A 14944-nucleotide genomic window follows, 5' to 3' on the forward strand; every position below is an offset into this window, starting at 1 on the left:
GGAGGAGGGCGGCCGAGACAGCACAGCATGGCGACCACCAACGTGTCACAATACGTCAACCTGGCGAAGACGCTCCCTCCCAAGCTCCAGCGATTCTTCGCGCGCTACCCGCCAACCCAGATCCTCAATCAAAAGCCGGACGGCGAATATGCGAAGACCGGCTACCAAGAAGAGCGGCGGAACCCATTCCAGCCCAAGAAGTTCCACCCGACCGGCAGGGTCCACAACCCGGTGTACTCGCTCAGGAGACAGGCGGACCTGGTGAAGCTGGCGCGGGACAATGGCGTCGAGGAGCTGCTGCCCTTCACGCCCAAGAAGACGGAGGAGCAGCTGAAGCACCGCGTCAAGTACGGCCTGAGGGTGAAGGGAACGGGTGTGGACCAGAAGGTCAAGGGAAAGATCCACGAGAGACAATTGGCCACCAAGTATGTACTGGAAGCATGGCTGCTGCGTGAAGCGATTATGGGCAGGACCTGGGCTAACCATGCTACACTAGGATGGAGAAGAGGAGAGAAGCCATGCTCAAGATGCCCGCACTCATCCGGGAATGGAAAGCGGTATGTCTTCCGGTACGGCACGATCAAGTCTTTAGTGTTGCTAATGTGTGTTGCAGGTTGGGAGGAAGAACTGGACCAAATGGCCCAAATAAGAGGCAGAGCCGGGATGAGGCTGTTCTTCATGATGTACAAAGATGTATCAAAACTACACTTGCGCAGAATGACATTGCGCCGTCAAGAACGCCAAAAAAATAACTTGGCATGCAGCAACTGGATGTGACCACCTCTGACCCATACGTGACCGAAGCTCCCCAAATACTGCCGAGGTGCAGCAGCTACCCCTGACATGCAGGATGGCTTCATACTTCCGAAACGGTTCACACCTCGAGTGACCTAATAGAATCACCCCTTCTTACGCACATGTATTGTTCCAAAGATTTCAAAGCACGTCAAGGCCTCATCGCCTCCGATGAGACCAATCTTGGAGCCTAGCACGTGACCTACAATTTCAATCTAGAGAAAATCTTCATCCGGAGGTGCAAATGAGATTATCTTCTCAACCACCATGCTTGGCCAACACGAGCACCGGCGCCCAATAATGACAGAGCCAACCCACTATGAGGTCTTGGCCATACCAAAAAGCCTAATAGAGGACTCGAGTAAAGAGCAGATCCCAAAGATCATAAAACAAGCCTACCACCGCGCCCTCCTCCGCCACCACCCGGATAAGACCAACACGCCCCACAGGACAGGGGCGTCAACAACAACCACATCATCATCACCTCCCCCAACAGTGGACCAGATCACCCGCGCATACACCACTCTCTCACACCCGGGGGAACGCACAGCCTACGACCGCCACCTCTCCCTCACCCGCAACCCCACGGCACAGTCCTCCGGCGGTGGCGGCGGCGGCGGCGACACCGCCTTCCAGACGGGGATAGAGACGGTGGACCTCGACGACCTGGACTACACGGAAGACGATGCCTGTGAGACGACGCGGTGGCACCGTAGCTGCAGGTGCGGCAACGAGCAGGGCTTCGCCTTCGGCGAGGACGACCTCGAGGAGGCCGGGGACCTGGGCGAGCTGGTCGTGGGGTGCCAGGACTGCAGCCTGTGGCTGAGGGTCTGCTTCGCCGTCGTCGAGGACGACGTTGACGATCGTGGTGGTGGTGGTGACGACAGCAGCGCTGGGGGCGGATTTGGTGGAGGTGAAGGTGGTGGTGGTGTCGTCGGAGATGGTGTGGCCAGCAAGGATGAGGTCGCACGTGGAGGGTCTTGGGGCCACGCGGCGCGGTCAACGGGCCAGCCGGGCTGAAGTTGAACGTCGCATGGGACGAGCTTAAATCCAGCAACCCTCATCCGTTAGCCGTGTGCCTCTGATGCAGACATCGCGGGCGGCGCAGGTCAGAATAGTCTCTACGGGCGTTCAACTGTTGGTTGACGCAGGGATACCGCGACGCGCCTCGGCCAAAATGACTGTAGGAAGAACGCGTTGGCATGCCAAGCCAAGTCTGCGTGTGAGATTGGGGCATTATTTTATATTAGGCACGAGTCGGCACAGCAAATGTGCTCATGATGTGGGTTGGGCAGAAGGTACTCATTCTGATGAACTACCTAGACTATGTAAGTCGGGAGTGTTGAATGAGACAGGCCATTAAAAACCACCAGTGTAAAAAAATTCAGAGTAAAGTCAAGTCAGCTTTATTGTCCAGACGATCGTGGTCCTTCCGTCATTAGAGTCTAAATAAGAGCGATTTGAAGAGAGAAAACTCCAAAATGCTTCTTAGCCCCGTGGTGGATGACTTCAAAATCGTCCGTCTTTGTGTATTTGCGTCGAGTAAACCATGCCGCATTTCTTTGATTTCTCCGAAACCGCACTCCAATGACACCGATTTCCTCCAGGGGGATCAAGCATTGTAAACCAATCCGGTCACGACGATAGAGGGAAAATGCGCGATGCCTTCCCTTACTCGGCAGCCTTGGGCTCCTCGGGAGCGGGCTCTGCGGGCTTCTCCTCGGTCGAGGCAGCGGGAGCCTCGGCAGCGGCAGCATTCGACGCGGCGGGGGCGGCCTCAGCATCGGACGAGGTCCAGAGCGTCTAAGACAACGTTAGCTTCTGTGTCTGTGTGCGAGCTACGGAAAATACCTACCAGGTTGTCACGGAGCAGCTGCATGATGAGGGTGGAGTCCTTGTAGCTCTCCTCGGACAGGGTGTCGAGCTCTGTGGTTCATTTAATCAGTATCGATCAACGAGTTTTCAGGCGGTCCCAGCCAAATTGGGATTGTGAGCTTACCAGCAATGGCGTCATCGAAAGCCTGCTTGGCCAGGTGGCAGGCCTGGTCGGGAGCGTTCAAGATCTCGTAGTAGAAGACGGAGAAGTTCAGGGCAAGACCCAGGCGGATGGGGTGTGTGGGGGGAAGCTCGGTCTGAGCGACCTCGGTAGCAGCCTTGTAGGCCTCAAGGGACTTGTCAGCAGAGTCCTTGCGCTTGTCGCCGATGGCGAACTCGGCGAGGTAGCGGTGGTAGTCGCCCTTCCTGTTGGCAATTATCAGCATCTGAGCCCGTGTGACCGCGTGCGCGCGGGATCCTTACATCTTGTGGTAGAAGACCTTGGACTCTCCGGTCTTAGCGGAAGGAATCAGGTGCTGGTCCAGAACCTCCAGAATGTCCTCGCAGATCTTGGCAAGCTCGGCCTCGATCTTCTGACGGTACTCCTTGATCAGCGTCACCTGGGTGCTGTTGCCCTTGGACTCCTCCTTCTGCTCAATAGACGTGACGATTCTCCACGAGGCACGGCGGGCACCGATGACGTTCTTGTAGGCGACGGAGAGCAGGTTTCGCTCCTCGACGGTCAGATCACGGTCCTCGGAGGCGACGATCTTCATGTTCTCGACCATCTCTGCATCTCGAGTCAGCGCGGCCCGCTGGACGCCAGATTGTATCAAACGCGGTACATACCCTCGTAGCGCTCAGCCTGCTCGGCGAGCTTGGCCAGGTAGACGGCATCCTCGTGACCCATTTTGTCGGAGTTGGAAGTCTAAGACGGGGGCTTCTGTCAGCTGAAAGTCGGAATTCGGGCTTGGGCGGCAAAAACGCTCTGGAAGCGGTCGCAAGGGCAGAGTGAGGCTGATAAGGTTGATGTTGCTGCCAAAAGATGGAATGATAGTGATGGAACCAGATGAGTAGCAACGTGAGCACGTTATAGACAGCTGGGGGTTGAAGCGCTGTTGCGCGTGGTTGACTTCATGACTAAAAAGGAGGCTCCCCGCTCGGCGGTGGGGTTGCGCGTGTAGGCCAGGCCGGCGACCCCAGGAGCCGCCGTTGGGCTGACCAGCGCAGATGCCCTCCCCGGGCCCAGGAGCCGCAGGGAACTCCCGCCTGGGGATGGGTGCGGCATGGGGCAGAGATGCAGTTTATGGAGGGCATATCAGGGTATGGGAAGGGCAGAGGCGCGAGGTCGCAATGACGACAATGATGCAAGGCGACACGCATCTCGCGACCAGGCCAGGTTGATGCCGTCGGGGGCGGGGACTGTTTGTTTTGGGAAAGGGGGTTGCGAATGACGCTGGGGGGTGGGTTGAGGGCGACTGACCTGATTGAAAAGGAACGGAAACGGAATGTGGCTTGGTTTTTCGACTTTGTTTACTGGAGAAGAAATCGCGAGAGAAGGATTGTGGTTTATCGCAAGATGGGAGGGAGAGGGAAGTAAGTGGGAAGCGGAATGGTTGAGGTCGTTGATGGGGGAGGTTGCAGGTAGACAGGTTGTAGGATGGAAAATTGGGGGGTCCTATCATGCAATGCGGCAGCCCCCAGCCCAGCCCAGTCCAGCGGCGCCAGCGAGCAAGGGCCACCACTCATTCCCGCACCCGCGCTCCCTCCCATTCTCTGCCTCCTGCTCCCACTCCCACTCCCACCCACTAGCAACGCAACAAGGCACTGAATGACTGGGGTGACTAGAGTGTCTGGCACTTGACACCTGCAAAAGCCAAGCCAAGCAAGCAAGCCTGCCGTGAGCCTGTTTGGGTACAAATCCGTACCTACTTGCATGCCTGCATCATGAAGTACCTGCCCTAGGCTTCAGGACGTGCCTGTCTGACGAGGGTGTGATAGGGGAAGCCGCAAGCCTACGCCTCCTTTCGTTGATCCCTTGATGAGGCACGTGAGTGTGCATTCTACATCTGTGGTGTTTGTTCTCTCTACTCCACTGGTCTATCTGCATCTCTTGCGGGTATCTATTTGTACGTAGTTCAATTTTGCTGTGACCGTCTCTGTCTTTTGTGTCTTTTCCTCTTGTCCGACAGCAAATTGAAATCACGTCTTATTTGCTTTTCGCCTATTGGTTTCCCACACCTAACAGGATGCACTGCCACTGTTGCTTTTTCACAGGTGCAGTGATACAACGTCATTATCCTGTGGACAGCTGCCAGCCCAGGCTCTATTTGCAGTCTATCATCACGCGTTTTCATCTTGCACCCCCCTTTCTGGTCTAGGTGCTGTATTCATTTAGCATGGCGTGACTGCTATGGGATCCCAGGGCTTCGGTCGTGGATGCATGAGACATCTTCAGTCCTCAAGATTTCATGCGATCGCCTCCCTGTTGTCCCAGGTGACTGACAGTCCACCTACTTACTGACTAGGTACCTAGGTACCCAGATCAGCGCGGTCTTTCTGTTTATTCTGGTAGCGCCTGCCTTGTAACGAAACAGGGCTTCCGTTTTACAAGGGCCCCTTAGTTTCTGGGGCCACCTCGAGGCTGCTCAGTGGTAGAATGGGCAGGTACTACGGTAATCCAAGATGGATTCCATTTTGGACTTGGTGATGGGGTCTGAAGATGTGGTGGTGACATGTGAACATCCGAACTCCGATAATTCTGCTGTATTTCCTCTCATTCAATGGAGTTGGACAAGGTATGCTACAGCCAGACCGCCTTGGCTATAAGGGACTCAAATCAGCTGGGAAGGTTCTGGAGGCAACCCGAATACGTTGCCCCATGCTGTGACAAGATGCCTCTCCTCCCAGCAAAAGAATGGAAATCAGAGAATTCGCTCCTCTGTAGTCTACCCCGTACAATCCACTCCTGCTGATCCAGCTGCCCTACAAAGGCAGCCCCATGGATTGGTAGTCTCATTGGCCGGCCAGTCTCGGAACAAAGGCAGATCGATGCGACATCTGTTCCCCGAGCACCCCTGCTGCTGTTGCCGCCGCCGCCCATCCAGCATTTGGAACGGGCCCACCGTCCAAACCCGCGCCCACCCTTCTCTTCCTTCATGCCTTGTACCTCAGGCAGCCTACATATTCCGTCATTGGCCCACCCGCCCAGCTCCCTCCAACAAACTGTAGGAGCTCTCTTCCCGGTTGATGCCCGCACCAAAACCCCGTCGTCACCGTTACACCCTCCCCAAGCTACCAATTGAAGCTCTGTGAGTCCCTCTGCCACAGACGTTGCCCCTTCTCTCCCCGCTAATCTTCAACCCCAGACCACCCCTCCCTCTCTGCATCCATCGACACAGTCAAGATGCTTCGTCAATCCATCACCAAGCTCACCCGGCCTGCCAGCACCAGAGCCTTCTCCGTCTCCACCCGAGTCATGGCTGCCGGCGACACGGGAGCTCCTCCCAAGGGCCTGGGCCAGGCGTAAGTTGATCAACCACCAACACCCACCACCCAATCCTACCCAGCTCAGCACGAGAGCCGTGCGACCGGTAGCCTGGACCCCGCCGCCTCCTCCGACTCCGTGGGCCCGGGGCTCCGGGGCCGAGTGGGACAGGGCCGGTGCTCCGTCGCCGGTGACGCCGAGCTGCGAGAAAAACAGCGGGGGTTGCATGGAGGGCCCACGGTCAGACCACAAACCACGCGTGCGAAACGGACGACACACGCTCGCATGCATGGGGAAGTATGGGGAAATATGGATGTGATATGATGTGGTGTGCGAGGGGGAAAAAACACACTCACGCCCACACACGAGACAGGAAGGACAAGAGAAAGGCTAACAGTGAGCCCCTCCCGGCGTGTTGATTCTAGCGACGCCTTCCAGAAGCGCGAGAAGGCCAACGAGGACTACGCCATCCGCCAGCGCGAGAAGGAGAAGCTCCTCGAGCTCAAGAAGAAGCTGGCCGAGCAGCAGGCGCACCTGAAGCAGCTCTCGGACCACATGTACGTCCCCGACACCTCCACCAACAGCAGCAACAACTGCAACAATCCCAGCTCCGGCCACGAGCCACCGGGCCCGGCCTGCCCCTCCGGCGTCAGGGAGACATGTGATGCTAATTGCATCCTCTATTCACAGTGACGAGATCACCAAGGAGCAGGGCGGCGAGCACAACTAAAGCAGACTAGGATCCATCCGTAGCGAGACCAGGTAGTGACAGTCACAGAGTGGTGTGGGAAACCCACCCGAGAGGAAATGACACAGAATGGTCGACGATCGATCCGGACAGTATGGCAAGCGAGCATTCATGGCCAAACTCAGAGAGATTGCTCCGACGGGTATGAGAAACCGTCGATCAGCCCTTTCAGGGCCAACCGACGACCACTACTTTCCCTTGAGAATCAGAGTACTGTACATTAACACATGCATTCGCGTCATCGTATTATCTCCTCTTGCTATGCCCGTGTCTCGAGAGAGACGTGCCCAAAAACACCAAGCTATGTGCATGTGATCATATGCCTAGCGTTCCCTTTCCAGTAGGCCGTCCGCCTTGGTCGCAATATGAATACAAAAGCCTCGAGAGCAACTAGGTGGCCCGTGTCCCCACCGCCTCCCTCGTTCCGCCCTGGCCCTCCTTTTGTGGCCAAAGTCAAGGTTGACAAGCCTTCAACCAGACGCCACTCACCTCCGTCCCATGTAGGATCGGTAGAAGCCGTCCGCCGCATCGCTGTCAGGGTTACCGTACTTGCTACCCATGCTATTGCTGGCCTTCTGCGCGGCGTTCACCTTGGCTTGCAGGGCAGAAGCGTTGGTGTCGATCCACTGGAGCTGCTGTAGGTGGCCGTTGAGTACACGAACAATTTGGCTGAGCTATAGGCCACGCGTGGTTAGCAAGACTGTCAAACATGTGAGAAAGTCAAAGTTTCGCCTGGTCGACTTACCGGGTCATCAGGCTTGTTGCCCTTGCTGAGTGATCCCGAGATGTCGTTGATCTCGGTAATCATCTTGCCCAGGTCCTTGCCCATCTCGTCCAGCCGATCCGTCAGGTTCTCGGCAAGCTTGTAAGTTCGCTCGCGCTCCTGATCAGGCCCAGCAAGCTGCTCGTTTCCACCAATCTGCTTCGAGTACATGTCATCGACCTCCTTTTCATACCGGTCCAGGAAGGACTCCAGTTCCGCTTGGTGGCTCTCAACGGACTGCAGCTGTCGGTCGATTTCGTTGCTGGCCTTCTCTGCGTCGTGAGTCTGCAGGTAGAGCTTCTGGATCTTTTCGCCGTTCTCAACCAGGAGACGGTCCCAGGCTGCGACCTTGGTGGCTTGGTCCTTGAACTCCTTCTGGTACTTCTGGAGATCGGTGGCCCACCGTGTTATGATTTCGTCCATGGTCTTGTTCTTCAGCCTGGGCAGTTGTGAGGGAGGACCCATGGTTGAGGCCGCCATGTTGTTCTGAGCCGCTCCCGGGGTCGCGGCCTTGTCCGTGCCAGCAGCAGCAGGTATTGGCGCTGCTCCGCTTCCCAGTGGAGTGGTGGTCGTTGTCGTGGCGGTGGTACCAGATGTGCTGGTCGTGGTGGCAGCAGGCTTTGCGCCAAAGAGAGAGGGAGCGCTGGTAGCTGGTGCCGCCGTACTAGATGATGTTGCGGGTGCGGTCGTAGTGGCAGCTGAGAACAAAGAAGGGGTTGAGGCCGGAGCCGAGGCGGCAGCAGGCGCTGTTGTCGAGGCGGTCGACGCGGCCGTAGGGAACAACGATGGCTTGGATGGTGCTGCCGAAGTAGCAAGACCAGAACCGCCCAGACTCGGGAAGATAGAGGGTGCAGCAGCAGCAGCAGCAGCAGTAGTCGCTGCGGCAGTGCTCGCCGGAGTTGTACTCGTAGTTGTTGAGGCAGGCTTCGTGCCAAAGAGGGGATTGCTGCTGGTGCTGCTCTCGGCTGGTTTAGCTGCAGAAGCGCCGACACCGAAGAGGGATGGAGACGAGGTGCCACCGGTGGAGGCAGCGAACGGGCTAGCCTTCTCGGTCGCTCCAGTGGAAGCAGGTTTGGCACCGAAAATGTTCGAGGTTCCAGAGCTGCTTGCAGGAGGTTGCGACGCAGGCGTAGAAGCCGATCCACTGCCGAAGAGGTTGGAGCTGGGTTGTGGTGATGCTCCTGCTGCTCCGCCGAATAGGCCCTTGGCCTGTGACCCTTGGCCACCTGCTTGCTGGTTGAAGAGACTGGGTGTTGGCTTGGCTGAGTCGGAGGGAGGAGCCCCGGCTGGAGTGGTGGATCCTAGACCGCCAAACATTGGCTTTGTCGGAGTCGCCTGTCCGGCTGATGCGAACAAAGAGTTGCCCGTGCTGGCACTTGTGGACGGGGTGGAGCTGGCCGCAGGTTTCGCACCACCAAATAGACCAGCCCCAGTTGAAGATGCGCCACCGAATGGACTTGCTCCTGTCGTCGCGGCCCCGGCTGCGGGAGTTGGAGTGCTGGAGCCCGCGCCGAACATGTTGGACGGCGATGCAGCGGGCTTATTCAGTCCTGAAAACAGTGAGCTTGCACCGCCTGCTGGAGGTGTTCCCGTCGATGCAGCACCGCCGAACAACGAAGGACTGGATGAGGAGGCGTTGGTCGTTGAGGCACCGCCGAACAGCGAAGAGCCAGCTGGCTTCGAGGCGCTGGCCCCTCCGAAGAGACCACCGCCGGACGCGGCAGGTTGCCCTGAAGCTGCAGCATTGTCTTTCTGTGCGCTGCCGAAGGAGAAGCCGCTCGAAGGGGTTGAGGCCTGGTTACCGAACAGCGAGGGTGCAGGCGTCGACGAAGATGGTGCCCCCGACGTCGCCTGAGTTCCGAAGGAGAAGGACATGTTGGATGCAAGTGTCTTTCGGCAACTTGGGGGTGTTCTCCGGCAGAGAGATCAGTCGATCCAGAGGGGTTCGCTGGAGGAGGCAGAAAGAATTGCGACAGTGCTGAAATGCCCAAATATCAACAAATGTTGGTTGACTGGAGGGAACAAGTCAGCAGGTGCCTTGGTATCGAAAGGAGATTTGCAGAGGTAACGGTGGTCTCACTTGAATGCCTGGTGCTTGGGAAACAATGGCACACTCCCAGGGAAGGGGTGCTTCAGACCCTGCGATCTGGACCTGAGGTGAAAGGCGTTGGCTTGGATGGTTGAGCGTGGTTGACGTTGTCGCGACAGCTCCAAATCGTAGCGCGCCGCTGAGCTCCAGTGCCAGCCAGTATCTGCCGGCCGCCAAACCTTGGGCCAAAAATTTGGAGCAGGGATGTGTTTGTAGACGGCGCCAGAGCAAAACAGCGACCACAGCTCGCAGGGACCTGAAATATTTCCGGTATCCCCGCTCAATAGCTGAGGAACCAACCAGTGGTCTAAACCTGGGAGACCTGGCTACTTGGGTACTAACATCTGAACTGTTCTTACAATTTGCTTCTTTTCAGGTATTGCCCGCCTTTGAACGTGGTCTTTCTGCAAGAACGATATACCAGATGTGTATCTTCTCACGCTACATTGATTGCCCATGGAAACGGTTACATCGATACAACTACTGGGTGGGTGGGTAGAAATCACCATGGCAAAAAGAAGGTTCAAATAGCAGTCCTACCATGTACGTGGGCGGCATGGTGGGTGAGGACTAGGCCGGTCATGGTCAAACGGTCCGTCCTGCTTGGACGCTGCTGGCCAAGAAGGTCGGACCGTCTGGGCTGTTTGGCGGGCTGGGCTGTGCAGCTGCACAGCTCCTGCCAGTAACCTTGCGGCGTGCCAGGCAGTACCCCACCCTCAATCTGCTGTCACTGAGGGTCTATCAGGTCCAGACTCTTTGTGAGACGTCAGGATCGAGGCTGGATTCGTCGATCGTCTCCTGTTGATAGCTACCCTTATTACCTGTCGCGGGCCTCTACCCTACTTCATGCACATTCCCTTCCAGCCTGGAACGTTCGAACAGCCTTGAACATCTACTGCCCCCCGGCCCGGCTTTGTTATATGAGTGTTACCCCGGACATTGACTGAAGGCTACAACTGTCCCCTCTCCTCTCTCCTCAACCACTGCCAGACAAATCGCTCCTTCGCACGTGCTTTCGGCCAGCACGTTTCTGTCCCAATCCCCTGAGCCATATCGGGGGCATCTTCTTTCAGCCTTACTTTTCCAGCAGGATCCGATCATGTCTGGCAGGCGGGACAGCCTCTCTCCTCCTGAGAGGAGCGGCACCCAAGATCCTGGAGCGCGGGAGCTAGGTACCTATTTCTTTCCCACGTGTCCCCTTGCCTGTCTCTGCTGCTGCGTGTTATAGTTCGTTTTCTGACATTTGCTGGACAGATTCTGAATCCGAGGACCACTTCTCCGACGCTCAGTCCGCCCCTCATAGCCCAAGTGCTTCCCCTGTTCCCAAGCTTCGAGTGGAGAAGACCAGCAATGAGCCTTCCTATGGCGAAGTCCCCGGGACGGAGGCGTACAAATTGCGGCAGGAGGATGCTGAGCCGGATGAGATAGCGGTTGTAACCGAGGAGCAGAAGGCGGTTCAAGAGGAGGAAGAGCTCAGATCACCCACTCCTGGCGGCCGTCCCATCCCCAAGACTGTGGTTGAAGAGAGCGACGGCAATACGGAGGAACAGTCCCACCCAGAGAAGAAGTACACGGCGGACACGCCAGCAGATCTTGTTCTCAAGGCTGATGGGTCGTCGGACGGGGAAGAGGGAACTGGTACGAAAGTGTAGTTGATCCTCCTCTCAAGAAGGCCCATGAGTGCTGAGTATTTCTTTTGTAGATGAAGAACCAATATCACCAGCATTGTCCTCGCCACAGTCCGTCCGCTCAAGACGAAAGTCCTCTGTTGCCAATCACGATGGTGCTGAAGATGATGGCTTCGGAGATGACTTTGACGACTTCGAGGACGGTGACGACGACGCGGACTTCGGCGACTTTGACGATGGCTTCCAGGAGCCCGAAACACCTGCCGCCCCTCCATCATCAGCACCGGCTGTGCAGCCCTTATCTTTTGTACGTGGTCTCTTACGCAAACCCTCTGTTTCAAACCCCGGGACCCATGCTGATAATTCTTGGCAGCCCATACCGGACTTCGACGGCATGGACACGGACGACATACTCAGCACCACAGAACCCTACCTCAATGCCCTCTTTCCCACAACAGCAGATGACGAGGGCATCACAATAACACCACCACCAAAAGACAACCCAATATTCCTCACCCCTCGCTCCGCCTCCCTCTGGTCCCAACTCGTCGCCCCACCACCGCTTCAACCTCCAGACTGGATCCGCTCACGCATTAGGCGACTCTTCCTCGTCTCGCTTGGTGTTCCCGTCGACCTGGACGAGATCCTTCCCGCATCAAAACAGAAGAAATTGGTACTACCCTCAGTCCACTCACCCAGAACGTCCAACGACTCCCGCCGATCAGGTTCCAAGGGACCCTCTCGCCTCAAGACCCCACAGCCAGGGCAGGAGGGCGGCCGCGCCTCAGATTCAGGGGACGGGACTGGCGGAGGGGGAGGGGGAGGGGGAGGTGGCGGAGGAGGGGGGGCGCGCACGGGGACGAAGCGCAAGGCACCGCCGCCCGAGTTTGACCTGGTGGCCGCGAAGCAGCTGTGCGCGACTACGGACGAGGCCCTGGACGGGATGACGGACGCGGAGCTCAAGGAGCACGTCAAGAGGCTCGAGGGCCTGGACGGCACCGCCAAGGCGGTCCTGGACTACTGGCAGCAGAGGACGGACGAGCAGATCGGGGAGAGGGAGGCGTTCGAGGGGGTGATTGAGAACCTGGTGAAGCACGCCCGCAAGACGAGGAAGTAAAGAGAATCACGCATCTCAGGGAAGAAAATGACTAGAATGACTGGCGGGCATAGATTTTGGGAGCGGGTCCACAGGCACTCGGAGCAGCGTAGGTCTGCTGTAATGGTATTTCGGGGGCCTCGTCAAACTTGACAGCTAGGTATTTTGGACCGCGGATCTCAGGCAGATGAACGACTTTCATCCAGGAGACTGCTGATGACGTCGAGCATTATAATATGTACACTTTTCCAATTACGGCGCTCAGCAAGTGCGTGGTATGATGGTGAACTTTTCTGTATTCCTAAGCATGCCTGCGTGTAGAGACCGGGTGCCCTGAGCCCTGCCGTGTCGCTAACCCCAACAGCGACATCTCCATCTCTTCCGTGGAAGGCACCGCTGATAACCCCTTCCAAAAGCAGCTCCTACTTCATGTAAAGAGCAACCAGTTCACTGGATCTTGCCCCTGGGGAATTACCCAAGAAGCAGGCTTGTATGGACACTGCCGGATATTCCTTCCTCCGTAAACCACTTCGTTGCATTTAGTTTGTGCTGGGCTGCAGGGTGTTGCCGGCGGCGATGGTGGCCCAACCAATCAGACGCCAGTGCTTCTCGATACGCCGGGACAGGGCAACCTTCTCTCCAATGTTCGTGCAGGCGGGGGATGTCAGGATCAGCTTCGCGGCATCTTTCTTGATAGCAGCCACCTTGGCACCTGTTGATGTGGAGCCAATGTTGACCATGATGACCTCGTTCTTGGCCAGCTTCTCGACCTTGGCCTGCTTGCCGTCCGCGGTGCGGACACCGAGGAGGCGACGGAGCAGGTAAAAGTTGACCTCAATCTCGGAGTAGATCTCGGGCAAGCGTCCCTTCAGGCCCAGGACGAAACCAACGAGACGGTCGGCACGGCAGAGCGTGGGGTCGATGCGGGTTCCGACACCGATCAGACCTCCAGGAACGGCGTACTTCAGGTCGTTGGACTCGGAGTTGAGAGAGACGATGCGGCTGAAGATGGGCGTGCACTTGAGGTCTCCCTTGTCGTCGCGAGTGACGATACCGGGTCGGATCTCGATCTCGTCGCCGAGCTTGAGCACACCGTGCAGGATAGATCCACCAGCGACACCGCCCTTGAGCTCCTCGATCTCCGCGCCAGGCTTGTTCACGTCGAAGGACCGAATGACAATCATCTGAGGGTCCTGGCTGAAGTCCCTTGGGGGGATGGGGATTGTGTTGACGATGGCATCGAGGACGCCGTCGACGTTGAACTTCAGCTGGGCGGAGATTGGGATGACGGGCGACTTGCCAGCAACTGTGCCTCGAATGAACTTAAGAATAGAGTCGTAGTGTTGCTTTGCGGCCTCTTCCCTCATCAGGTCGACCTTATTCTGCAGGATGATGATCTTATCGAGCTTCATGATCTCGATGGCGGCCAAATGCTCGGAGGTCTGGGGCTGAGGGCAGGACTCGTTTCCAGCGATAAGCAGCAGCGCGGCGTCCATGACAGCGGCTCCCGACAACATGGTGCTCATGAGAATATCGTGACCTGGGCAGTCGACGAAGCTGGGGGCAGCACGTTAGATCAGTCCTGTGTTGCCTCGAGGGCGCGTGTGATGTAGGGTGGCGACTCACGAGACGTGTCTCAACAACCTGTATCGGCCCTCGCATCCATCCCGTTCGCAAGGAGGGTCGACCTCCTTGTCGCTCTTGTAACTCCTGAAGCAGCCGGGCCTTGGGCACGCCTTGTTATCGCATTGGTAGATCTTGGCGTTTGCGTAACCAAGCTTAATGGTAATGTTACGGATCAGCTCGTTCTTGAATCGAACAGTCTGGACACCCGAGATGGCCTTGACGACGGTGGACTTTCCGTGAGCGACGTGGCCGATGGTGCCGATGTTGATCGTTGCTTGCCTCGCAATGATCTCTGGTGTGAGAGGGGATAGTTTGGAAACGTCGAGGTCCTTGGGCTCGGTCTGAGGAGGCAGGACTGGTTTCTCAACGACGGGCGCCGGGGCGGTCTTCTTCAGGGCAGGCTTGAGAGGCTTCTCTTCCTCGACCTCGTGGTCCGAGAGTCCCTGGCCAGCCTCAGAGCCGGAGGACTCGTCGCCGGAGTCGGCGACGTCGTTCCCAAATTTATCGATCTCGCCGTTTGCCGCCATGGTGATGGTAGTGCTGTGGTGGCGGGGTAATCGATCGAGGACGGTCCCTGTTCGTATCGTCAGATCGAGACGTGCGACAATGGGAAGATCTTTTTTCGTCTGCTGGGGTGTTTGACGCGACTAGCAGATTGCGATCGTATTGGACGTCGACTGTGGGATGTGGGTTGGTAGACAATCGGCTAAGTACTGATAGCTGCCCAGGTGTCGCGAAGGTGTCGATGTGGGATCTGACCAATTTGACTCACTCTCTCTCACTGCCTTGGCCCAAAAAAAATCCGGTGCTGTCCTCCCCTGCAACCTACCAGAACTTAGACAAGCGACCGGGATCCCGGTCTAACCCAACCCGGTAGCTTAGCTGCTTGGGGTTGAC

At 57.2% G+C, this 14944-nt stretch overlaps 7 protein-coding genes across 7 annotated transcripts; 4 read left to right on the forward strand and 3 right to left on the reverse strand.

The window, feature by feature from the left end:
• Positions 1–27: 27 nt before the first annotated feature.
• Positions 28–649, forward strand: INS49_010217 (uncharacterized protein; the record flags this gene model as incomplete). Its single annotated transcript, XM_043170943.1, has 3 exons — positions 28–425; positions 497–557; positions 614–649. 3 exons carry the CDS (start codon positions 28–30, stop codon positions 647–649), a joined length of 495 nt encoding a protein of 164 aa, XP_043025508.1.
• A 446-nt stretch (positions 650–1095) lies between these two features.
• On the forward strand, positions 1096–1815 carry INS49_010218 (uncharacterized protein; the record flags this gene model as incomplete). Its single annotated transcript, XM_043170944.1, has 1 exon — positions 1096–1815. One exon carries the CDS (start codon positions 1096–1098, stop codon positions 1813–1815), a length of 720 nt encoding a protein of 239 aa, XP_043025509.1.
• Positions 1816–2466: 651 nt separating this feature from the next.
• INS49_010219 (uncharacterized protein) lies at positions 2467–3520 on the reverse strand (the record flags this gene model as incomplete). The annotated part of the gene is made up of 5 exons (XM_043170945.1): positions 2467–2598; positions 2651–2721; positions 2795–3036; positions 3094–3400; positions 3460–3520. 5 exons carry the CDS (start codon positions 3518–3520, stop codon positions 2467–2469), a joined length of 813 nt encoding a protein of 270 aa, XP_043025510.1.
• Positions 3521–6016: 2496 nt separating this feature from the next.
• INS49_010220 (uncharacterized protein) lies at positions 6017–6827 on the forward strand (the record flags this gene model as incomplete). The annotated part of the gene is made up of 3 exons (XM_043170946.1): positions 6017–6135; positions 6523–6654; positions 6788–6827. 3 exons carry the CDS (start codon positions 6017–6019, stop codon positions 6825–6827), a joined length of 291 nt encoding a protein of 96 aa, XP_043025511.1.
• Positions 6828–7330: 503 nt separating this feature from the next.
• On the reverse strand, positions 7331–9483 carry INS49_010221 (uncharacterized protein; the record flags this gene model as incomplete). The annotated part of the gene is made up of 2 exons (XM_043170947.1): positions 7331–7519; positions 7591–9483. The coding sequence occupies 2 exons, from the start codon at positions 9481–9483 to the stop codon at positions 7331–7333; spliced, it is 2082 nt and encodes a 693-aa protein (XP_043025512.1).
• Positions 9484–10796: 1313 nt separating this feature from the next.
• On the forward strand, positions 10797–12442 carry INS49_010222 (uncharacterized protein; the record flags this gene model as incomplete). Its single annotated transcript, XM_043170948.1, has 4 exons — positions 10797–10869; positions 10952–11335; positions 11400–11632; positions 11699–12442. The coding sequence occupies 4 exons, from the start codon at positions 10797–10799 to the stop codon at positions 12440–12442; spliced, it is 1434 nt and encodes a 477-aa protein (XP_043025513.1).
• A 518-nt stretch (positions 12443–12960) lies between these two features.
• INS49_010223 (uncharacterized protein) lies at positions 12961–14574 on the reverse strand (the record flags this gene model as incomplete). Its single annotated transcript, XM_043170949.1, has 2 exons — positions 12961–13978; positions 14048–14574. The coding sequence occupies 2 exons, from the start codon at positions 14572–14574 to the stop codon at positions 12961–12963; spliced, it is 1545 nt and encodes a 514-aa protein (XP_043025514.1).
• Between the last annotated feature and the right edge of the window lie 370 nt (positions 14575–14944).

The sequence above is a fragment of the Diaporthe citri genome (assembly GCF_014595645.1).
Source record: "Diaporthe citri strain NFHF-8-4 chromosome Unknown scaffold_4, whole genome shotgun sequence".
Classification (NCBI taxonomy): domain Eukaryota; kingdom Fungi; phylum Ascomycota; class Sordariomycetes; order Diaporthales; family Diaporthaceae; genus Diaporthe; species Diaporthe citri.